Raw genomic sequence first — 26334 nt, 5'->3', positions numbered from 1 at the left:
CAGGGACACACAAACCCATAAGATCTTTTAAACTGTTGAATGTATGTTCAAAATTTGTCTGCGGCACATTTTCATTTTTATATAAGGACTGTCTGGACTGGGGAGTGAATGCTGTGTTCTGAAACGGTACCATAAAAGTAATAAGACAGTGGCAGACTCACTTCTTTAGGAGAATTTCGGAGGCTCCCTTGCTGTAGAGGCGAAAGTTGCCATCTGGCAGCTGAACCACAGTGCTCATGGACTTGCGGACGGAGTTAAAGGTGTAGACTTTATAGAGCTTCTCCTCAGGTATCTGCTCACGCACAGGTGCGTAATCTCGCTTCAGGTCCAGCACAAAACCCAGCAAGCCACATTCAGTCTTATTTCCAATCTGCTTAGGCAGACCACCTTCAACATCGGGAGGCTAATGGGGAGGGGGGAGGGGGGGGGTGTGGTGGTGGTGAAAGAAAGATGAATGAGGTGGCGGAGGTAAAAATGAAAATGAACAACGAAGCATAAAGATGTAACCTTGATTCAGCCATTTAATGTACTCTTCTTATGTAAGTGATGTGGCCATTATGCCTATTTTTAAATATAAAGAAAATCTGCATCAAAAAGGCCTTACCTAATGCCAGGTGTGGCCTAGATAGGTATATATAGGTGTATATATTGCAGAAGAACTGTGTTCTCTGAAATGATGGTGCTCCATCCAATACTTTTGGGATGAGTTGGAGTAGTGATCAACTCACTAGTGCTCTTGGTGCTTAATGCAATAAAATATTCAGAGGAATGCTCCAAAATTTAATAGAAAGCCTTCACTGGATAGTAGAGACAGTTAAACCAAGGATAAAGTCTTTTTTTAATACTCTTGACTTCAGAATAAATAAGGAATGAGCAGGTGTCCCAATACTTTTGCCCATATAGCTGCTAATGCTAGTTAACAAGCTTTGCACTGTATTTAGGTCTGTTGTGGCTGTTACACTTGCTTTTTTAGGAATCTAAGATGTTTATGCCACTAGAGACAGAGACACAAACCTACATTTTCAAAAATATCTAGATACGTGTTGATGAGGAAGTATTGTGACACCAGTTCATTCGTTGTTTCTTCCACAGAGTTTGTTCGGCTTTTGTTGGAACAACTGTCTCTACTAACCAGAAAAGGTTTTCTAAGTATTACTGTGAGGATATGACTGCATCTAGCAACAAGAGCATTAGTGGGGTCAGGATGTTGGATGATCACCACCCCACCTCATCCCCAACTTACTGTACGAATTGGAAGGAGCACCATCATTCCACTGCTCCACAGTTCAATGCTGGGGGTATACAGGCATGGTGCCAACAGGCTCGTGTTTCCCTGCTCCCGAGAGCCCTATTCTTTGGAAGTACTTTTCTACAGGGACTAGACAAGCTGCGTGTGTATTTAAACATCAGTGTCAGCAAAGTAGCTGAATAAATTGAATGAATAGAAGGGGTGTCTACAAACATTTGGACATATAGTGTATAATTAAATTTTAACAACACCTTAGTACAAACCTTCTAAAATGCATCTAACAACAACGACAGCCCTAAGGCAACACTGTGGATTTGCAGGTCATCCAATATTTGATTTGTCACTTTACCCAATGTAAGGACCTTTGTTTGGTTAAATAACTCTAATCATTTCTTTTAAAGGGTAGATTGAAGGTTATCATCTGCTGTCAGTGTGGTTTGCAATGAAATGTGAACCTTTTCACCTTAACATTTGAGACTGCTTAATCATCACAGAAATATTCTAAAGACTTTATACAGCTTTTCATATGTCTGACCATGAGCTGGCTTGGACTATTCAAAATCCATTTTAGTCGAGTGGGTGATGCCAGGAGTTCCTACACAGTACTTGCACCACTTACCATTATCTTAGAGGTGTAGGCGCTGTTGATAGCGATGGCGCTAACTACTATCTCAAGGGTGTTGGGGTTGATCTGGCTGGGGTCAGGGATCTCACGGAAGTGCTGATCGTTCACGTAGGCCTGCACCACGGTCATGCGGTTGGTGGTCAGAGTGCCTGTCTTGTCAGAGCAAATGGCAGTGGCATTGCCCATGGTCTCACAAGCGTCCAAGTGGCGAACCAGGTTGTTGTCCTTCATCATTTTCTGGAAAGAAATAGTAGAGGATGGACAGGTAAGAGCACGGGCAGATAGAATATTGATGGTGTCACATTAAAATCTTTGAAGAATTTGAAACTGGCAGTTGTTCTTCACATTGTGTTAAAATTTCATGACTAAAGAACCAATAGAAATGCTCCAAAATGACTTATATAACATCCTTTTAAACTGACCTCCTTTCAAAATGAAGAGGGTTTTTTTTCTTTCATTTGGAGACATCAACGATATAATATCAGTTAAAAGTATGCAGCTCATAGAAGAATTAGTGCAGCAATAGAAAATAACGGACAGTTGTATGCAAATGTTGCCTTCTTAACATGCAACAGCTCAGAGTGATTCTCACTCATTTGAAAGTGTTACTGATTATCTAATATATGCTGGTGTTTCAGGGTATGTTGTATACGTGTACAAGTATACATGGATAGCGTCTGTTTCCAGAAAATTTGGCGGAAGTCAGGAGAAGTTCTGTGCTGACTACTGTGTAGTTTCTGCTAGTGCTGAAAACATGGAATGTACGCATTGCCGTAATCTGTCTACTGTCATAATGTAAATGCAGCATGAATTTGGACAAATGTAGACTTGACCCTTGAACATCAAGGCAAAAAGCAGTTATCTAAGCTCCTAATTCTGTTTAGCAATGAAGGTAGCCATTGTTTTTTATGTACATTGTTAAAAGTATAAGATCCTTAAAGGACTTTTGGAGGTTTTTCAAATTGAAACTGTGGATGAATCTATTAAGGTGCTTTTAGGAACCTTCAAGAAAAGGTTGTTTAGAAAAACAAGGTTCCTTGAAGGTTCCTCCACAGTTTCAAACTGAATAACCTCCAAAGGTTCCTCAAGGATCTTATTCTTTTAACATTGTAGCAAATACAAAACATAATACCACACTAAGGCTCTAATTCTGCATGTTCATAAACCTTACCGTTCAATTATTCTGAGGTAAAAGGGAATATTCCCATTTCTTTTTGAATGTATTGTTGAGGGAACATCAGATAAGGTCGCTTCGAAGACGAAATCATTCAATTGAAAAAACATTATTCATTGGACACCCCTGAAAAGTTAAATCCTGTATATTTTTGTACATTTTATGTTTCATTTTTTCCCCCAATATGTTAATGTTGCTGGGGATGTGCACTTATTTTCACTTCCAAAAAACAATAACACATCATTTGACCAAGGTGCCCCAAGAAACTTCCAAGAGCCCTTTTTGTCACCTCATAATTCCATCTGTGTTACTTCATAGTTTGAATATCTGGGCTTGGTGTCCAAACTTTTGACTGCTAGAGTACAATATAATACAATACGTGTGTCTGAATTACCTCATGCAATTGCTATATAGACTATAGACTCTATGATAAGTCGTGCCTGCCAATTACACACACACACACACACACACACACACACACACACACACACGCACACACACAGACACAGAGACATGGTGCGTCTGGTCTTCCTCACCTTCACTGAGTAGGCTAAAGAGATGGTGACAGCGAGGGGGAGACCCTCAGGGACGGCAACCACCAGCACGGTGACTCCAATAATAAAGAACTTGACGAAGTACTGCACGTAGATGGGCGTGCACTCCGGCAGCCAGGTCTGCCTCTGCACCACGAACGTCTCAATCACGAAGTACAGCACCAAGATAATCACTGTGATAGCTGACATCACCAGACCTGGAGAGACAAAGCCAGACTGAATGACCCACAGAATCATACATATCAGCTGTACACTGTAAAAAAATGTAAAAAAAAAAAAAACAAATTAGATTTTTTAAAATCAGGCCAACTTAAAATGGTGCAGTAACTGATTCTGGATGTTTTTTTTATTAACTCAACTATGTTTAGTCAAAAGATCTCCTAACTCACATTTTTAGCTTTAAGTTGCAGCATCTCAGTTTGGTCAACAACACATACTGAACACACTTAACACTCCAAGGTTTATTACACACTGAGACGTATTACTCTGTAACTACAGGGACGTCTATACAAATGGGTGGGGCTATTCTTTGGAGTTTGTAATAACACTTTTGGCCCGCTGGAGGGCCAAAGACTGTTTAAGGGGTTATGCCTGAAAACATTAGCAAATGAGCTCCAGCTGAAATTGGAGTTGAAGGGATTCAAACTTATGATCTCCTGTCTCTTGACATGCAGGCAGATGGTCAGATGGTTGAGCCACTGTGGAATATCAGCATGTTTCATTCTAAGGGGAAATAGCAGGGTTTTTAATTTTTCATCAGATACTAAATATTCATCCGTCACAGAACAACTTATCAGAATCTTTAATTGAGAGATCTGAGTTGGGTGAACTTGAGGGTCTTCAAACTGAGTTAACTCAAAAAAACCTTTGTATTAAGTTGACTTACAATGTTAAGCTGAGCTGAGTGTATATCAATGTCTATGTTATGAGGCCTCCTTCACAGGTTTTTGAGAACTTGGGTACTTGTAAGCGTCTGCAGTTCATACATATAAAAAATATGATCTTCAGGAAATTAAACAGTCAATTTTGGAAATGTGTCCAACTTATCGGTTGCTGTGTGATACTAAATTTGATTGTTTCAATTGTGAAAAACAACACAATTCCAACAAACAACACATTTCTTTCACCCCATTCTTTCTCCCATGTGGTCCACCTCAATTTCTTTCACCTCACAGTTGAAAACTGTGTATACATATTAAACCTTGAGTCTCTGAAACACGAAAGATAAACTGATGATATATAAATGATGACAGATCAGTCTTGGTTCCTCCCAAGGTTTATTTCTCTCCGCTGAGGGAGTTCTTCCTTGCCCCTGTCGCTGCTGGCGTGCTCAAAAGAAGCTCTGCAAAGCAGCTTTGTAACATTTGTAATTAAAAATGCTACACAAATAAATTTAAATAAAATTGAATTAAATTAGTTCATTAACCTTCACATCATATCCTAACTGTATGCAAGCATTTAAATGAACACCCCACAGCATTTAGTGTGTCTGCACTTCAAGCATCAAGCAGACAAACCAAGCCAAAACAAAAACAAACCACGGACCAATACATTAGCAGATCAGCTTATATATTGTTAAGATTATATTACAGCTACACATTTTAGAATTGTTTTTAATACATCTACTGCTAGTTTACAGCAGATGGTATTTCTAGTTTGTATATCAGTTGCTATTTCCAAATGAAACTTCCCGGCACTAGCAATTTCCCCACGCATTTCAGTGAATAATATAGAGGAAGGGTCATACAGCTCTCTTTTCTCCACCCCACGGATTACGTTCTCCTTATCTGTATTTCTCATCAGCTTTGTTTGGATGAATCAAGGCTGGTTTAACTGCAGTAATTGTTGCAGTAGAACATCAATGCAGGATGATGCCACATTATGCTCTGTCGCTTAAGGCTGGTTTAAACAGCTTCACTGATTATAATAGGAGCATTAAGGATTTGCTTGCATTGGACAAGGTGTTAAAAGTTATCATTAAAGTTGTGGATTCTTAACTTTCAACATTACATTCATGGTCAAGTATTTGCTTTTGATGAAAATTCCTTCTTGCTATGTTGTCATTGGTAATCCACAACAAAACAACCCAAAAATGTACAGACTCAAAGTAATATTTAACACTGAGTACATTTTACAGAAACGTATATGGAAAAGCAATTATGTAGATAATTCCTCTACTGAAAAGTTGCTATTGAGATATTTTGTGTGATATTTTAAGATTTTGTGTGACAGCGCCAGCATATGTATATATTTAATTCAAATGTAATTACATAGTTGTATTTTATTACTATAGCAAATTGTCAGTAATGCCTTTAGACCTCCAATGTTTTTTTTACCCTAAAAATCCTACAACCCTTTTCTCCCCCTAGCACTAGTAATGCTCTTGACACTAGGAAGTAAGGTAAGGACGTAAGGCATGTCTCCTCCCATACATGCAAAGCCAGCCATCAGCTCAAACATCGCCGGGGAGCCGGCGCAGCTGGAGGAAAGTGTGTGGTCCTCTGAAATTGTGCTCTCTCTGACTGCTGATAACAATGCGGCTGCTGATGGCTCTGGATTCGAACTCACTACCCCCCAGGGCCATAGTGATAGCACATTAGGCCGCTGAGCAATTTGGAGCCCGACTTGTAAGGGTTAACTATTCATTCAGTGCCTTGCATCTCTTCTGACTGGTCAGCTGAAGCGCTGCTCACCTGCTTTGCCGATCTGCACGGCCAGTTTTGTGAGCTTGCCCTGCAGGACGGACTTCTCCTTTTTGGGCACATTAGCTTTCTTTTTCTCCCGCTCCTCCACCTCTCCCCCTTCCGCGCTCTTCAGCGGCTGCATTTCCATGGCGACGGCACCGTCCTGCTTCTTGGCTGGTGGGCGGGACAGAAGTTGAGTGTCATTTACATACGGATGACAAATCTGTCCTGGCATGGCTCAGAGCTGCCGTGAGCAGCATGAACCACCAACACGCATCATTCAGAATACTATATGCATAACCAGAACACATCGCAGTTTGGACACTTCTACTATGGGCTGGTAGTACATATGGCGTTATACACGAAACTGGACACATGGCGAGAGAGAGAAAGCGAGACGAATGCAGACACAGTCACTGATGGCACAGTGGAAACACACGCAGAGTGGCTACAACCTGCGGGACAAGTGTTATCACCCCTATCAACTCCCACAGAGGCTGCACAGTTTAGCACTATTCAGCAAAGTGTCTATTCAGCAGAGGGTTTCCCTTCGCACCACCATACAATGTAACAATGCCGCAAACACACTGCACTGCTGTAATACACGCCACAAACAGAGGTCTGGTGAAGTACCCCGGCTGTCATGTATGCCGTTATGCGACAAATGGAGCACCGGCACATGCCGATGTATGAAGCTATGCCACATACACGTCACTGAGAGTGTATTTATGCTGTCCTGCAACACATCCATAAACGTTCATGTGCGCATACATGACATTAGCATTACTCTGTGATAATGGCCCCCATTTAGCAACAACTAGTTGAGCTACTGGGTAAAGATTTCCCACAGCAATCAAATAATTAACCCCTCAGTGCCTCTCTCATTCATCTACTCTACTGTCCCTCTGGTACCTTTATTCTGATTGGTCTCCACTGCTGCCTCTGGCTGCTTGCCTGCGAGAGAGAGAGAGAGAGAGAGAGAGAGAGAGAGAGAGATAGAGAGAGAGAGAGAGAGAGAGAGAGAGAGACAGAGAGAGAGAGAGAAAGATGTAGAAAAGGGATAGAGTTGAAAGAGGTAGACAGAGTATAGAAAAGGAATAGAAAAGAGAAAGAGTGAAAAAAAAGAGAGAAGACAGAATGAAGGTGATGGAAGAGAGAGAAGTAAGGGGGGAGAGAAGGCAGAGATGGAGAAAAGTGGGAAAGAGAAAGAGAGGAGAGAAAAAAACAGAGGCAGAAGAAATTATGATAAAATGAAAAAGCAAGAAAAGAAAAGAAAGCAGAGAGAGTGGAGGAGGAGGAGAAGAGAGAAGTAAACCGGATATTGAAGGAGAAAACGAGAGAGTAGAGGGACAAACAGAATGAGAGAGAGAGAGAGAGAGAGAGAGAGAGAGAGAGAGAGAGAGAGAAAGGAACAGAAATAAACAATAGAGTGAAGAGAATTAAGGTGATGGGAGCGAGATATAGGGAAGAGTGAAGAAAAGATAAAGAAAGAAAAGGAGGGCAGAGAGAGAGGAGAGACAATCACAAGGAAAGGAGAAAGAAATAGGGGGAAAGTAAGAGAGAAAGAAAGAAAGAGAGGGGGGAAGAGTTCAGAAATGAAGAGAAACAGTGAAAAGAAAAAAGATAGCGGACAGAAAGGTGATGGAAAAGAGAGAGAGGTAAAAGTGGAGAGAAAAAAAAGAGAAGGCAGAGATGGAAGAGAGAGAGAGACCAGGAGGGAAGGGAAGGAAAAAAGGGGAAAGAACAACACAGAAAGAAAGAAAGATAAAGAAAGAAGAATGGAGAGATGAAGCAAAGAGAGAAAGAAGAAAAACAAGGGAAAAAAGTATATAGAGAGAAAGACAGAGAGAGATAGGAGACGAGAACAAATGAAAGAAAAGGGGAAAGAATAAAAGCATGGAGGAGAGTGACAGAGAGAGAGGGAGAAGAAAAGAACGACAGAGAGAGAGTGAAAAAAGGAGAGACAAGAAAAAAGTAAATAAAGGGGAGAGAACGAGCATGGTGGAGAGAGACAGAGAAAGATAGAGAAAGAGAAAGAGAGAGAGAATGAGAGAGAGAGAGAGAGAGAGAGAGAGAGCATGAAGAGTGGGGAGAAAAGAAAAAAGTGGACAGATGATAGCATGGGGGAGAGAGAGGGTGAGAGAGATAGAGAGAGAGAGGTAGAGAGTAACAGGGGAATAGAAAGCAACAGACAGAGACAGGATGAGAGACAGAGCACACACAGTGTTTTTGAGTGAAGGAAACAAGATAGCACAGAACCATGGAAACACATGCACAAGCACACACACACATACACACACATATGAACACACTTCGCGCACAAGCATGTCCATAAACACTGAACTTAACACTAAACTGCCAGTAATGCTTAAATTGTGTGTGTGTGTGTGTGTGTGTGTAAAGGTGTGTGAATGATGGTGGGCTGGCCAGGTTTTTCTTATTTCTACTACTGCATGTTCTGTGTGTTGGACAGAAGGCTGGACTGTCTGTAGCGATACGTACCATTGGTGATGCTGCTCTGTTTGGCCTCGGTAGTGAGTGAGTAACTACTCTCTTCTGATTGGGGAGCGTGAGGGGGGGCGGGGTCATGTGGGTGTGGAGGAGGGATTGTGGGAGGTTTTAGGATCGGGTGGAGGTAAGAAACAGAGAACAGTCATCATAACACTGCCCATCATGTGACAGCACGTCAGGGAGGGGGGAAATATATAACACTAGTATATAAGTACTAGATATACACCATATGGACAAAAGTATTGGGACACCTGCTCATCGTTTCTTCCGAAATAAAGGGTATTAAAAATAGTTTATCCTGCTTTTCTCCAGTAGGAGGATTGCTGTGAGGATTTGATTGAATTCAGCGACAAAAGCATTAATGAAGTCATGTTGGACATGTTGGATGATCACCACCCCATCTCTTTCCCAATTCTCCAAATCATGTCAGAAGTACTGGATGGAGCACCATCATTCCAGAGGAAACAGTTCCACTGCTCCACAGCGCAATGCTGGGGGGGTTTATACCTCTCTAGAGGTATTGGCATTAGGCATGGTGCCAAATGGTTAATGTTTATCTGCTCCAGAGTGTCTCCAGAGGGACTAGACAAGCTGTGTGTGTGCATTTGCACATTTGTGTCAGCAATGGGTGTAGCTTAAAGGTGCTGAATGCATTCATTAGATGGGGTGTCCACAAACATTTGGACATACAGTGTGCGTTATGCTCAGTACCGTGTACTGGATTATGCTTAAAGTAGTGTGTGGATGTGGTTGGCTGACACTGCTTCAGACCACATTGTTTTTGAAGATCTACACAAGAGGGAACATTTTACTGTGAGTCAGTTCTCAGTCTGCCTAGATAATACCGGAGCTACAAACACAGAGAGAGTGATTCAGTGGGACAGCAACAGAACATTCTCTCTCTCTGCCTCCTCCACACTCTCTCTTTTTCCTCTATCTGTTTCTGATTGGGAGAGACAGAGTGTAGCAAGTTCATTTAGATGAATTCATAATCTCTAATAGGGATCTAAATCTCTAGATCTAGATCTCACCACATTTCACTTTAGTTACGATTCTTTAGGACGTGATACACAACCTGATTCCATTCATTTATTTTGGTTCAGCGTGGAATTTTCCAATTTCAGAAAATATGCAGAATACATGTGAATAAATGTGAGTGGGAGAACTACACCACCATTCACCAAGTTTAAAATCACTTTATCATGTTCATTTTTTCTGCAATTTTACTTATATGCAAATTTATATGTATTCATGCATATATTAATAATTAAAAAACAGCTCTAATCCTTAAGGAAGCGCTGCTGAATTTAAAGGTGCCACAGAATTACTTCATTCAGTGTCTGTTCGCTTATGTCTAGAGTTATGCGATTTTAGTTAGGGTGAAAAATGCCCAGAAGTGGCTTTACACGACCATTTACAACCCTGTTATTGGGCATTAGAATGAAAAGGGCTATTTTCTCTTTAATTATGGGCTTGTGAATAATTTGTTGAGCCCTGCTCTGACTGACAGTCCTATAGCTCTGCAACAGCTCACACAGAAGCCACGTAGCATAGTATGGCATCGGTTAGCTTTGAGCCTAGCACAAATACCCGCTCACTTCCACAGTTTTCGCTTCCTCATGCAGCAAGGCCAGGTTAATATAGCATCCCAAGGGTGCTTTTTTTTGTCCTATATCTAGCAGAGTTTGGTGATGATGTGCTGCTCAGCAGTGGGTCTGATGCACAATTGTGCCAAAAATGGTCTTAGAAACTTAGAAATTCAACTAAAACAAGCACTACAGTATCAGAAAGTGGCTTCTGTGTGTTACTGCACCGCCATCTTTGACCATCTAGGGCAAGAAGGCTGGCATATGTACATTTTTGAAAGTGTGAATATAGTTAAGATGTAAAGGTTTTGGGTTTTGGAGTGGGCCATGTAGAATTTTCTTTTGAAAAAGAACACAACAGATTTCATGGTTTGTCACTTTTTTATGTACTGGACTCTCATTAACTATGTCAAGAAAATACAGATTTCCATACTAGGGCACCACCTTTAAATGCTGAGGAAAGGTCATGTAGCTCTCTGTTCTCTACCTCAAGGATTAGTTTTTCTTCATCCGTTTTTTACTAGTTTTTATGACAAAAGACTTCTGCCTTTACTGTGATGCTTCAAAAACCTATATGCTATGGCTTTTGCTTGAATGCCGCCAGACACTAGTGGGTTTTTCCTTCATCTCTTTTTTTTATTCTAAAACATGTACATGGAAAAATTTAATGGAAATAAAAATGCTATCAGTTTGTCGCAAAAATTTACAGTGTGTGCAAGTGAACCGTAAGTTAACTTTAAAGTACAGTAATTTAATAATTTTGCATGCTTTTCTTCCCAAAATAGGGCTTAAAATTTGTGAAACATCTGAATAGCATCCTGACTATTGTATCCTTTGCGATCCTGATACTGAGACTAATGAACCAAACGCTTCAGTTCACCAGCGGTCCGGGCAGATGAGACATGTCTGTGCTGTCATACTGTACTCCCTTTTCATCCCATTCATGAATTCTCCTCCAGGCACTGACCACACTGCTCTTTCATTCCACTAAAGGAGTCTTGTGTATTTCTATTAAGCTAGCATGGGCCACTCTCCACTTCTCCACGCTGCTGGTGGCTATAAAGGATCTGAAAGGACTTGTGTGCTCCCACACTTCCATTGATTCAGCCCTGCCTCTCTCTCTCTTCTGCAGCTATATGTTGAGTGTGTCAGGCAAGATTTTGTGAATAAGGCTTCCATATTCCTGTTACTCATTTCTTCTGCCTCTCACCTCTCTTGTTTTCACTGTGCGTGTGAGTGTGTCGTCTGTGTGTGTGTGTGTGTTTGTGACTGTCTCTTCTACCTCACACCTACCTTTCTTCTCTTTCTTCTCCTCCTCTCCCTCTCCAGCCCCCAGCAGAGTGAAGATGATGCCAGACTGAGAGTTTACTCCGACAGCCGTCACCAACATCCTACCTGATCCCTCCATCACATGGGTACCTGAGAAAGTGGGAGAGCGAGAGAGAGAGGCTGAATCGAAGAACAACACACCTCCATGGCTACACACTCAAAGAACTGCCTCTGGAAGTAAAAGTTAAGTTCATAGAATCACATAGGAGCCTGACTCCCAGACCAGCAGTTTTGCATCGGTGACCCAACCGAACTGAGGGACAGAGCCTAGCCCAGATTGCTGATTTGCCTGCTCTAACACACCTAGTAAATGTATCTATTTCAGACATCAGAAGATCAGTGGGTTCCTATTACCCTCACTGTAAGGAAACCATTTCACATTAAAATACTGTGGTTCATTGAGTTTAATAAATACTGTTCACTATCCAAGTGAGCAAAGCGGTAAATGACAGTGTAAATTTGCATGGTGTACATTGAGTCATCATTCTGCAGGTTAACTAGCAGTATCATATACTTTAAAGATACACACAATCCCATGATTAACACATAATAATAGAAGATGCATTACTGAATTAACTGAGCATTCAGGTATGGATAACTATGGATTTAATGCTCACTGAATGCAATGAATAAAGTAATCCTCCTGTATTTTCCTAAAATATATATAAAATGTGAAGACTTAGAGTTGAGATGGTAGATGGTAGTTTTACCTTCTTCAATACATTCAAAACTCCACTGCCAGTCTTAGTACACTATGAAATGTGCCCATATCAATCCTGTCTTACATCAGCTATGCAGCTATGGCTGTACTGGTTACTAGTTACAGAAGGCATCAGTTATCAAAATCATGCTGTTTTAAAGCCTTGCATGGCCTTGCACCTACTTGTCTATCTGCTCTTTTACATCTTTACTCCCCTTCATGCAAGCTCAGGTCCACTGATTCTGGTCTTCTGGCTGTTCCTAGGTTTATCACTAGCAATGCCTCCAACATTAGGAGGGTGAAGACTAGCACACATCTCCTCTGACACCTTTCTGGACTGCCGCTGTCGCAGCATCTCTACACAGCCAACGCGCTCGGAGGAAAGTGCCATTTCCGCTTGTATTGACCAGTATTACACTGGGAGTGATGTGGGAAGGAAGTGCCATTAACACACCCCTGAGAGAGCAAGACCACTTGTGCTCTCTTAGACTCCTGCTGCTGGTGGTAAGCAGCATGACTCAGGATTCGAACCAGCAGTACCACTCAGAGACCCCCAGGTTCAGGCTTTCTGGGTGGCAAGTCTTTTTGTGTTGCTGCTATTATTATTATTAATAATAATAAATAAATAAATAAATAAATAAATAATAATAATTATTATTATATTATTATTATTATTACTGCTACACTTTCCCTACTACGCATGATTGTTCATATTACGTAGACATAAAAACACTGATGATGATGACTATTTCATGCTTTTTTGTTGTTGTCAGCTTTTCGGTCTGAAATACAAGTGGTTCAATAAAAAGTTAATTATTATTTATTATTTTATATATTTATAATCTTTCTATGTGATTTTTAAACATTAAACCAATTCTGTGATAATAACAAAAACCCATTAGCGACAAGAGCATTAGTGAGGTCAGCATGTTGGATGATCACCCCCCCGCAACTCATTCTCACCTACCCAGCTCATCCCAAAAGTACTGAATGAAGCACTATCGTTCCAAAGATCACTGTTCCACTGCTCCACAGCTCAATGCTGGAGGGTTTTATATGCCTCTAGCCCAATAGGTTCTTGTTTATCTATCCTTTTGTTTATCATGTTAATCTATTCTATTGGCGGTTCTTCTCTACAGTGACTAGACAAGTGTGTCAGCAATGGGTGCAACTGGAAATAACTGAATCCATTCATTAGAAGGGGTGTCCACAAACATTTGGACATATAGTGTAGCAGAAGATATTTAATTCGATATTTAATTCCCAATTTTTTTTATTTGAGCAGTAAACTGTTTGTAATGCCCATTCTTTAATCCAGACCATGGTAATGATATAATGGCAACCAGCGTAGAGTTCCTTTCCCATCCCTGCAGGCACACAGTGCTTACCCACCCAGCCTCTCCATACATCTTCTTTAGGCAAATATCATTAGGTTATTATTCAATAATGGCGTCCGTATGGCAGGAAAGCCTAATAGAATGAATGGGGTTAGCAATGGTGGGCCCTAAGAATAGCAGCAGGCAGGAGAGGGAGGCCACACGCTGCAGAACATGGCAGGAACCAGAGACGTGCTGATCCGATTAGCAACATCTGGATTCCATAGCAGCCTCTCTGTCATACTGACATACGCTGTCAACGAGGTAAACACCAACAAACACACGGACAAATAGACGCAACTCACCAGAGAGAAGCATAGGGTCCTTCTCCACTGACTTGCGCACATGGTCCGACTCTCCGGTGAGGGAGCTCTCGTCTATCTTCAGGTCATTTCCCTGAATTAGGACACCATCAGTGGGCAGGAGGTCACCTGCAAGCACACACAAGGAGACGCATTCACACACAACCAGACGATCGGGATGGGTTCAGTTAAGCTTGACTCAGCTTTCTATAGGCACATAATCAGATGCAAATATATGCTTTAAATGTAGTGTAAGACCTGCTTTCTCAATAAATAATAACAACAGCCTTGTGCACTCGCTTAAGCATGACTTACCATGATGAAAAGTACATGAAATACTCTCATCATGTTTGTTGTATTTCAGCCTTGCATTGAGAAAAAAGGCTTAATACCTTGAAATTGTTTTTTTTTTCACTTGGTACTTAGACAGATGCAGTCATGCAAATTCTGCCATTAGTTACGACTTTGGGAGCTCGACAAAATCCCTTACATATAATTAGAAACCTTTTCACACCAGACACGACACACATGCACTGGAATACAAGCAACAAATGCTTCTATTGTCCCAAATTCGTAGTATCTTTTTAAATTAGGTGATAAAAAGCTTTCTATTGTGGAATGAATTCAATACTTTTGACTCCAAAGTAGCTGTTTGTTGAGATGTTTATTGGCCTTAATTGTACATTTAACAATTATACTGCATATATGATACTGTAAGTACTGCATTTTGTGCTGTTTCTGCCTGGAAACTGCAAGAATGTGTGTGAAGTGCTTTTGACGGATCAATAACCAGCTTTATCTAAATCTAAAACTATTCTTATTTATATTCCACAACAATAATCTATGAACCACCTGATATTATAAACAAAACAGCTAGCATAATCGTAGTTAAAAATCTTTATAAATGAGTTACTGCCCTTTTTTTTACTAGAAATTAAACTTTAAGTTTCCATTCCAGAGCAGCTGGAGGTTATCTTTCCTCACTGTTCCACTTTCACTGTTGTTTGTTTCTTGTACCATTTCTAATCCTTGTGTATTGCAGCAATAATCACGAAGAAAAATGCGGTGCGTGCTGTCCTGGAACAGGCGTTAGGGTGCAAGGCGGTGCAGCACAGAAGCAGACATTGAAAAACAAAAATGTGACCGGAATAATGTGCTGACAGTGGCTGGTGAGCAGCACTGGCACAGTAAATAAAGTAAGTTTGGCTACTCAAAAAACCCTCAAAACTGCATTTTGCACATTTTCCAATGCCAATTAATAAAAAGAAAAGAAAAAAACACATACACTTTGACCAAGAGTCGACCTTGACTGAAGTATCAATGCTTTTGGAGTCGACTTCTGGAAGTCTTAGATACTTCACTCACTGCAAATACAAGTCACAGTCTAGCCAGATTTCAGATTTTCAGCTGACAGTAATGAAAACACTACACACTCTTTACTGAAATAGTCGATGTAAAACTGGTATATAAAGGGAAACATATTGTTGCTGTCACAGAAAAACCTCAATTGTTGGCTTTTTTAATGTTTTTGACTCTTGTTCTTGACATTGTGTCAAGATTTCATTTTTTTGCCTCCTGTAAAATTGACATTTTTGCGGTCCAAGGTTTTACGTGACAGCGATGATGTGTTTCAACTTGCATGTTGCAGTATTACAACATACACCTACACATTACACCTACAGGAACCATTGCTTATAACCCATTCTAAATCCATAGGCATCAATATGATGTTGGTTCCTTCTTTGCAGCTCTAACAGGTCTGGAACCCAGTTCCAGAGTCAGCAGAGCATTCGTGACTTTTATATGCCTCAGCACTCAGCGCCCTGCTCTGTAACTTTACATGGTTACTCTAGTTCCTAAACGTTTCCACTTGTCAATAATATCCCTCACAGTTGATATGTGGAATATCTAGAAGGAAGAACTTTCACATCCCATCCCATTTTCGCATCCCATTACAGTACCACACTGGATTTAACAAAAACGAGAAATATGCGTAAAGGCAGACTGCATGGCTAAGTGATTTATTTCATTTTATATACCTGTCCCAATACTTTTGTCCATGTAGTGTATATTTAGTGCTGTCTGTTACAAACTTCAAATAAAAATATGGAATGTTTTTTTTTTCAAGCTTTAATCCAAAATGTCTAAAAACCTTTCAAAGTGCACCCTCATTAACAGCGCAGGCTAACACACTATTAAAAATCATACGGGAGAAAATGATTTAAAAAATGTCCCTTGTTTTTGGACAAAGTTTTCATAACTTTGTTCAGACCTGAAGGCTTAGCTTTAATACAGCTTCATACTGGTGAAGCAATTTTGAAGTGGAAAACAGTAATATCCACAAAGCCAGCTCAGCCAGCTGCCTTTCATCAAAACAGGTCAACCAGTTAGATCTTTCTGCCCCTTCTCACTCTCTCACACTCTCTGGGACAAAGACTGACCGTATTTGATCTGGGCCACGTCTCCCACCACCATCTCAGCCACAGGGATCTGGATGACGTTGCCATTGCGCACCACAGCGAAGCGCTGCTCCTGCTCAATGCGGCTCTGCAGCCCGCGGAACTGCTTCTCCTTACTCCAGTCGTTGAAGGCCGTCACCAGCACCACACAGATGACAGACAGCAGGATGGCCGCACCCTCGATCCAGCCAGCCTCTGCTTCTCCTTCGTCCTCTGCACCGCCTGACACATTCCCACATGCTGCAGGGAGGAGCGACTAAGGTCAGACATATTAAGCGAGTTTATTTTAACACCTCAACAAAACTCATTTTAATGGTAAACATCTATCAAATGTTTGGGCCCTTTGTACCTTCTAATAAAAAAATTTGTCAGCAGGATTTTGTCAGCATAAAACATAACATGTCAGAATATTGTATATTGCTGTGTATTGGCAAGAACCTGCCAATACAATACATACACATACAATACATAGCTACACGATACAGGGACGATATATGATTTTCTTTATTACATTAAATCACATAAAATCAGAGAACACTGCCATCTACCTACGAGGGTCTAAACACAACACTTTTGCCATTAATTTTACATGTAAACTAGTAATTACAAATCAATCAATATTATCACAATACTTCGATATATTGGTATTTTCTTACTCCCCTATTATTGTAGTTGTATTGTATTGAATCAAACTGTATTACATTGTATCATATTGTATGATTCTATTGTGACTGCTATGACTACCTTGCTTCATGGCTAGTGTGTTAGCTTGTGGCTAACATATTCGCTTGTGGTTAGGATCTTACATTGGTACCCTATCCTGCAGTTTTTAAGTATTGTATCTTTAAAAATTACTCACATTAATAAAAAGCACATTCAGTCACTTCTTGCTTTTGTTTAAAGTATCGATACATCCCTCTCAACTGTGTTAAAAACCTTTTCAATCAAATTCTGTAAGTTTAGTAAATTTTACATTAGGTGAAGATATCTGACAGATTTTCTTTTCCGAACTAGCTGAAAAACTGATAATGAAAATCTTTTGGCCCAAAGGTGTCAAAAATGTCCCAAAAAGGTCAAGACATAAACAGCTTTATAATTAATATGCTACTGCAAAGTCACTGCAAATAAGCAGTGAATAATAAAACATGGTAATTAAAACAAAAAAAAAGACTTCAAACGAGTGCGCTGATACACAAAATTCAAATATCAATCCAATATGATGAGATTTACATTATATTTTTAATACAGCAAAATTATGTGTCTAAACAAGGGCCTTGTGTCCAAAACTGTTCTACAAAAAATCTAATTAACATGATTTATTACTCACCCCAGAGGCAAACGATCAGCCAAGATTGCTTAGTTTACAATGGAAGAAGACAAGCTAACAATGCTAGCATGCTAATCCTGGATTGTCACCAAATTCTTCTTGAAAAAAAACACCTTGATTTTTTGACTGATAGACTTGGTCTGAGGAAAATTACATGTGCACTGGAGCCGTGGCGATCCACATATTTTCTGGTTCAAGACGATTTAAGTCAAGATTCCAGGGATTTCACACTCAGAAGACGACGAGGGTCATTCTGGTGGTACAGTTTTACATTTTTACATTTCAGATGAGTTCAGAATTACAGTAGTACTTCAATAAAATATATTACACCTACTGTTTATTTATGTGCTGAATTTGTTAAATAGGGTAAAAATAAGGCATTAAATGTAGCATGTGTGTTGTTTTTTCTGATATATGAAAGTAAGCAAATATATTCAATTTGTGTTCTAAAATGTGAAATAAACTGTCAACAGTCCAAGTGTGTTTTTTGACCATGATTTGTGAATCTTTTTGGTGCTATATAGCCACAAATACCGCTCTGTGCACTTTTAAAACATGAAACTTGACAACTTTTGCATACACCTGTACAAAATCCAAACTGATCAGGCAGGATGTAGGAGGTGACTGTCAAACTAGATATTCACGTGCAACCTACTCTCATCTCATTCTGCCATTTTCTCCCCTCCCTCTTCCCTCCTTTCAGCACTCGCTCTGATCATTCCTCCTCCCTCGCGCTCGCTTCTCACCCTCCCTCTCACCTTTTTCGAAATCCTCCCACGCTTCCTCCATCCAGCTCCCTCTTTCTTCTCTCCCACTCTCCGGCCCTTCCTCCATCGCTCTCTCTCTCTTTCTCTCTCTCTCTCTCTCTCTCTCTCTCTCTCTCATCATTTACTAACACCACCCCTCTGACTCTTCTTCTGTTCTTCTGAACCTCACTTCCTCTATCTCACACAGTTCTCTGTCCATCCTCACCCCTCCACTCCCCCCTATTCGCTCTCACCATCGCTCTCCTCCCCCGGAGGCTGGTAGAAGGACAAGCCGAGGGAGATGATGGCTGCTAGCTCCAGGATGATGAGGGTAACGTCTTGCAGCGCCTCCCACACCAGCTGCAGGAATGTCTTGGGCTTCTTAGGGGGAATAAAGTTCTGTCCAAATGTCTGTGCCCGCCTCTCCAGGTCCGCTGGGTTATCAGACAAACCTGAAACCCAAGGTAAAGTGGCAAAAAAACAAAGGTCATTGGCATTTCAGGCTTTTATCAAGATCAATTAATCAAGGATAATTAACATGGCTGGGTACACTTTCTTTTAGTAGCAATAACTGCAACCCAACGCTTAGTATAGTTGTTAATTAGGGTCTCACAACACCATGGAGGAACCTCTGGCCCACATAAACTGCAGGTTTCAGGGCCTGAGTCAACATTTCAAAAGATTTTGGGTCGGGACACTGACTAGGTTATTCAAAGAGTTTCAATTTCAGACTTTTTGCTGCTGTAGACTACAAGCTGTAGACTAGCTTGTATCACCTGGGTCATTGTCTTGATGCATGATCCATGTGCGCTTTAGCTTAAGCTAACAAACATTTACCTCACAGTTCACAGTTGATATTAGGTACTCTCTTTGAAAAGCTGTTTTTACATATGTTTACATAAACAGCTCCACTTTATACTTATCTGTTCACAAATTACAGTCTGCCATTAATTCCATTGTTGCCCAGTATTTTTCTCTTTGCTACTTCTTGGTGTTCACTTCTTGACCACTGTTCCATATTTTCTCCATTTTGATATTATGGCTCTGGTTGTGTTTTGGAGTCTTGGAAATGGCTTGTAATAGGCAATAGGAAAGTTGAGAGACACTTTTTGGTTGTGTATTTACAGAGGTTAGATTAGTGACAGTCTAAGTCTGGTGTTTGTTAGCAACATTAGCCTAGCATCTTTAAAGTAAGGAAGGAGACTTCAGATAGCAAACAATACATTTTAACTTAGAGTGTATGAGTGTATTTAACTTAACCATCCCCAACTGTCTTTAAGGGAGAATATTTCACTGTTGTCCAATGAAAAACAGATATCTCCATTTTTGTCCATTTTTAGTTTTCCTTATTATTTAAACCCTGTTGCTACTCTGGATGAACAGACCAATAGAAATGCTGTAAAATTACTTTTCACGTTGACTTCCATTGAAAGTTAAGATGTTTTTTTCCCTTCTCCTGTAAAGTCATGTGTTTCATTGGACAGAGACAATTTGTGGTTCCTATCCAGTACCTACTTTATCTACTCAGTCCTCCATTTAAAGTAAATCCGATGAGCTGCTGGTAGAACTGAACTAATCCATTCAGTGGCTGGAGTTCAAGGAAAAGTCAGCAACCAAATCTGTGTTCATTACTGCATTCTTCTATCCTACATATCAACTTTACACACACACTCGTATTGCAGGAATAAATACCTATATATATATATATATATATATATATATATATATATATATATATATATATATCTTTTTTTTTTGTATTTGTATATTTCTGTGGCACAAACATCACTTCATATTACTGAGTTTTTCTCACAAGGCAGCTTTCCTTATGAGGGAAGTGAATCTGAAATTCGTAATATTTCATAACTAACCAACAAAGAAATGACTTAAGGCCACAGACACATAATCACAAAGAAACGTCCTTAAAAAATATACCAAACCGACACCTTTAGTGTCAGCCTTTCCCTCTTTCATTTTCCTTCCATTCTCGCCACATTGCACTTTAATATCTCTAATATCTCCAGGCTCTCTCCACTCCAGCTTATTCCCACCATCATAACAACAACCATGCAGTGAGAAAATAATAAACAGGATCCAGTGACATAAAACACTAGATGTAATGGTATCCCTTAGCTAATATTGTATCTATTGCTTATATGTAATTGACCGTTGCAATACACCCCATAATCATATCGTTAAGGTCATAAGAAAACAACACAGTCCGAATAAAAGTACAATTGAAACTGATGTGCAAAATATGAGCAACCGAATCAAGCGAGCGCTCTCATGAGGTTATGAGTGACTGGAGCATATTACACTGGGGTGTTCCACATTGCGCAGCCCTAAGAAACCAACCTCACAACATCTAATACGTTTTGGACTTGAATTATTCATAAGTTTTTATTTAAGAAATCAAATCATATCAAATTTACACAATTCTCCCCTTAGCCCATGCTTAGCATGTTCAGTGTCTGCTGTTTGCTTCTTTTGCACTGGAAGTGGTCTGGTAGGTTTTACTAAAAGTTAAAAACTCTTTACCTTCAACTAAAAAAATGTGACTATTGTGGATATTCCACTTTTCTTTGTGTAGACAGTGACAATATGTCTCTGCAGTTAAATAATTTAAAACTTAAATGTAGTTATTAAGCTGACAGGAATAACTGCTGTATAGAATTCTCTTAAGACATTTCCTTCACCAAGTTTTGACTGAGCTCTCTCTGAACTACTCCACTGACTGACTGAATGAATTAAACATGCAATTATCGGATTCACCAGCTCTGAAAGGATGCAGTTTTTCAAAGAGAACGCAGTACAATTACACATTCTCACCAGAGGGGTCTCTATTTCCCCAAATCTACAAAACGTACGGACTGCTGCTTTAAAGCATAGCACAGCTGAAAGAATTCTGCATGGAGGAGTGGGGGAAAATTCTTCCAAACGATGTCAGAGACTGGGAGACTGTTCGGTAGGTTATATATAGGTACTATATATATATATATATATATATATATATATATATATATATATATAGGAAACATCTAGGGAGAAATACCAGCTATTAGGCCATATAGTGTTCTGAGCTTTTCCCTTAATAGAAAACTGCATTTCTGTTAATTACATTTTAAACAGTGTTTTTAAAACAAATGTCTTCAGTTTCATATGTTTGGTTATATTACCTCCATCTCTGAATATTGTTCAAATGAAGATTAAAAGTCCATATATTTAAATATAAAATCAGGTTTAAATATAAAAAAAGGGTTTCCTTGGGTATCCTAATTTTTTCCATGACTGCTTGTCGTACAGTGTCTGTGCAGAATAGTTTCATTAGAAATGTGAGATTTAGGCATGCAGTTTACCAATCGGTGGGCTCTAATCTTCCACCACCTTATAGCTACATCGGCCTTGTAGCTCAAGTGGAAAAGCAAACTTCACACACCAAACACATCCCTAGAATTTGGGCGGAGGAGGAAAAAATTGTGCAAATCTGATTTCTCACCAAGCCCTTGCTTACGCATCACGGCTCGGCCTGCTCCTCACATGCCTGCTTTAGGGCTCTCTCAGCCGTTCTCTCGCCACCCCTCTATCTTTCCTTCTCGGCTGTGTGCAGTTTCCATGGCAATGAAGACATCAAGCACAAACCCGCGCTTACTCTTCAACTTCCTGTCTCCGGGCACCTTTTTCGCCCGGCTACAGATGATGTCATCGCATCGGAGCGGCCTGTGCTGGTGTAAGAATAGATTTTTGATTGGCCCGCTCCGCTGCAGAGCCTGACTGGAACAGAGCCGCTCCAGCCGCAATGGTGGAAAGGAGCGCAAATGTCGGAAGCATGACCTGGAGCTGGAGCACTACGACGCAGTGTGTGTGACAGGCATCTACGTAGGAACCAATGAGGACGAGTTAAGCCAGCCAGAAAACATCATAGGTGTATAAAAGAGGAAGCATGGCCTAGCTTTATGCTACAGGACTAAGTACATGAAGCTCAGTCAATGTGTCCTCACACACATGGGAGAGGGCCAGCTGCTCTTGAACATCATGCAGACGCCTCAGAGTGAAACCTCTCATTTCTACTACAGCGTCCATGATATTAGCGCAATCTCAGTGTGTGTGTGTGTGTGTGTGTTGAGTGTATGAGCTGGAATTAAAGAAATACTTCTGCATTTTCAGTGGTCTAACCTCTATTTGTTGCATCAGTAGCACTGGGTTGACTACAAAATGCCTCAAAAAGAAGCTACTGGGCAGTTGCTACAGCTTCAGCAACAGCACATAGGCTTCTATCTTGTGTGTGTTTCGATTTTAATAGTTTCTTGTCTTTTGTAAATACTGAGAAACACGTCAAAAATATTGTCTGTGTCAATCAGCCATACGTTACAGGCGCAACCAACAGACATTAGGTTGGAAAACGTTGCACTATTCCTTTAAAGACAGGACTGGTTGATGCCAGGTGATGGTGGGGAAGAAGCTCGTGTCATCTGAGGAAGGGGGTTCAAAAAAACAAAAACTGCTGAGTAGTTGTTCCTATACCCCAGCCTTTTGATGAATCTTTTCTGTCTTTTCACACACCCCTCCTTCCTTTCTTCTCGGCCTCTCTCACTCTCTCTCTCACTCACTCACTCCCCCCCCTTTCCATCTCCCCTTGGTATGTCCTTGACAATGCGGCAAGCTGTACTAGGTTTCTTTCTCTCTCCTTCTCTTCCCGCCCTCTCTCTCTCTCTCTCTCTCTCTCTCTTCAGCTTGCTCTGTCCAACCCAACCCAGCCCAAGTGAGATTTCAGGGTTTCGTCCTGTGCTGCTGCAGTACGGACATCCGTGCTGATAGAATGGCAGATGCAGATTCAGATGTAGTGTAGTGTAGTGTTACTGAAGCAGACAGAGGTACATACACACAGACTAGGCAGTGGCCTCATTCCGCTGTGCTGAAATGCGTCGCCGGGGAGAGAGAGAGAAAGTAAGCCAGACAGAGAGACACTAATGTACCTCCATTTTCAGAGCCTCATCATCACAATGTCAGCCTCGCTCACCGTCACTTTTCCACCTCCTCCCCGCTCTCCTTTCCTCTCCTCTCGTCTCCCTCAGCTTTTGTCATGCACGTCTACTGTAACAGGTTTAGTTCGATGTCTCCGCTTGCACTTAGCAGGACATCCTGCATTTGCGGGCTGCCGTTCACACGGGATGTCGCTGACATCTAATAGAATGTCCAGAAAGACGACTTCTCAGTTGAGCAAGGTGAGCCAAGACCGCAAGCCTTAATGTCTCCTCAGGCTGCCGTACAGCAAAAGCATCAAGCTTTATAATTTGATTCATTTTTAGTACATCAGGAGGTAAATGGCTCATGTGTGCGAAGCTGGCGCGAAAGAATACGTCAGATATGAATCCACCTATATGCAGCACTGTTGAGATGCCCTGTACAACGTCAAAGTCAAATATCTCAGCTTTTTGGTGAGAAATGACACACAGTACACAGTGTGCAAAAGGTCTGGATGTTTGAGGCGTTTAACTCAGCCCCTTCAGAGTTAAGGCATAGATTAGCATTTTGCGTGCTGCCGTGTTTTTTTATAGCTCTACTTTATTTCATTAAGCTTGCACTCTTGTTGGATTCACTATGGGTTTTTTTCAGTGAGGCTTTCTTAGATAATGTTCATTACATATCAAGTTAATGCAACAACAGCAAGCCATCCTGTTATTTCTCAAGAAAAAAAGTTCAAACAGCAGAAAAAGCGGTCACCCGTGGGTCTGCAGAAATGGACGTTACACGGTTAGAAATAGTAGCAATCCAAATTGGGCGGACATCTTTAATAGAAAAAAAGCAAGAATCTGGTGCACAAGTTTTAAATTTTGAGGGGAATGAAGGGTCAAAATTAGTCAAAATTATACATATAGCACACCTAAAAATTGGTTAAATGTCACTTAAGACATGTTCACCATCTTAACCAGATGATTCGGATAGCCATTTCTGCAGATTTCTGTGATTTCTGGATATTTGACCGCTCATCTTGATAAAGTTCAGTTACATTAGTTGTAACTGGCTTTAAAGGCCAGGGCTGGAGACGGCAATTCCACAACAACCTTTTGATGGATGTTTGGGGTCATTGTCCTGTTGGAACACCCAATCGTGTCCAAGTTTCAACCGTCTAGCTGATGGTTCAGGGTTAGGTTAAAGAATTCTGAGGATGGTCCTCTTTCTTCATTATTCCGTCCACTTTGTGCAATGGACCACTGGCAGCAAAACAGGTCGAGAGCTCCTGCAAAGACCTTGCAGAAGGCTTTAGATGAGTTTGAAGGTGCCACTTTTGGAGCAGGGGCTTTTCTCAGATGGCACCCTTTGCGCTTTTGCCGATATAAAGCTTGCTTGCCAGTACACAGTGATGCTGGTCTTTCCAGTTCATGGCAGGCCTGTGTCTTGGTGGTGTTTGAGTTGTTTCTGACCAACCAATTTCCTCTCAGCTAAGGGTGACAGTTTGGGTCTTCTTCTAGACCTCCTAAATTTGAACTGATGGTGTTAGAATCTGTAGTTGGTTAGAAATGGCTCCAACAGACATTCCTTGTTCCTTCCTTCTCAGATCTGCACTGAGCTTCTTGGACTTTCCCATTGTATTTTATGTTTGTCAAGCCAATGAGTGCTGTCAAACTACCCTTTTTATGTGAGCACAGATAAGCAACCAGTCGTAGTCCATCATGATCACTAACAGGTAGTAGGTAAGCATTGGTGTGGGTGTATGTACATTTTTAATCCTGTATGTATACTGTTGACCCTGTGTTATAGAAACCTTGCCAACCCGCTTAGTGAGTACACTCATTCTTCCCCAGAAAAAGAACACTATCCCACTTGCAAGTCGAGAAGGAGTCATGTGACTAGAAGTCTCAACTCCCCAGACTAAATGTACACGTACAGATCACAATGATGTTCACTATTAGGTCCAAAACAAGTAACAACACCACCCAGCCTCGTCCAAACCAGTAGCTGTTAGACTTGGATGACCCCAGACTCAGCATAAGCTAAATCAACTCAATTACAGCACAAGTTCACTGGCTTGAGAATAAAAAACCTCTGGGCTAAACCACTTTCTGCACAACTGCTCAGTGCATCACTCTAAAAAGAAGCGAGTGACCCCTACAGTCCAGCCTCTGCATCCTGGGAAAGCATCCAGCTGCATTGCCCCACGGATTAGTGGACACAGGTGGCATGGTGCAAAGCTTGGACTCTACTAGTTTCAAACATCAAACAACGGCAAAATTCCTCTGTCGGACTTCAAGCCAAACACGCTGAGGTCTTCATTCTCGGCTGCACTGAACTTATTATCCATCTGCTAGTTTCAGCAAATGCTCCAAGTCCATTTCTTTGAAGTATAGGTTTGTACTCATGGGAGAAACAGTAGATCAGTCCAAATGAGCCTATAATGTTATAAACCAGTGGCTGTGAAGCAGTGAACAAAGTACCCGATATATCAACAGTGCACAAAATGGGACAAGCAACCACTGACCATACTGTAGAAAGAAGCTCAACTCTCAGTTATGTTTACTAGGGTTGCATGAGAATATAGGAATCAGTATTGGCAGATATTTGACTGATATTTCAACCCTGTAATTGATTATTATCACTTAATCAACTCTGGATTGATCAACAGCTGGATTACTGCACTAAAATACATGCATTTTCTTCATTTGACTGCTTTTCTTACTCTTCACAAATAAATATTATGTTTCTCCTAATGATTA

At 40.7% G+C, this 26334-nt stretch overlaps 1 protein-coding gene across 5 annotated transcripts in view; it reads right to left on the bottom strand.

The window, feature by feature from the left end:
• The window catches only part of atp2b3b (ATPase plasma membrane Ca2+ transporting 3b), a 79964-nt gene that overhangs the window by 28717 nt on the left and 24913 nt on the right, over nucleotides 1–26334 (bottom strand). For 2 of the 5 annotated variants that reach the window (XM_072696857.1, XM_072696861.1), the window contains exons 3-12: nucleotides 18877–19074; nucleotides 16532–16789; nucleotides 14094–14219; nucleotides 11677–11802; nucleotides 8789–8842; nucleotides 7199–7240; nucleotides 6296–6460; nucleotides 3585–3799; nucleotides 1869–2111; nucleotides 162–403 (exon numbers count right to left, since the gene is read on the bottom strand). In XM_072696857.1, coding sequence (XP_072552958.1) covers nucleotides 162–403; nucleotides 1869–2111; nucleotides 3585–3799; nucleotides 6296–6460; nucleotides 7199–7240; nucleotides 8789–8842; nucleotides 11677–11802; nucleotides 14094–14219; nucleotides 16532–16789; nucleotides 18877–19074 — 1669 coding nt within the window. The remainder of the gene's footprint in view (nucleotides 1–161; nucleotides 404–1868; nucleotides 2112–3584; nucleotides 3800–6295; nucleotides 6461–7198; nucleotides 7241–8788; nucleotides 8843–11676; nucleotides 11803–14093; nucleotides 14220–16531; nucleotides 16790–18876; nucleotides 19075–26334) is intronic. The other 3 variants (XM_072696858.1, XM_072696859.1, XM_072696860.1) reach the window with 3 other exon arrangements.

Source organism: Salminus brasiliensis, chromosome 14 (genome assembly GCF_030463535.1).
Source record: "Salminus brasiliensis chromosome 14, fSalBra1.hap2, whole genome shotgun sequence".
Lineage (NCBI taxonomy): Eukaryota > Metazoa > Chordata > Actinopteri > Characiformes > Bryconidae > Salminus > Salminus brasiliensis.
Note: the sequence above shows the minus strand (reverse complement) of the source record. Positions and strands in the feature narration are given on the sequence as shown.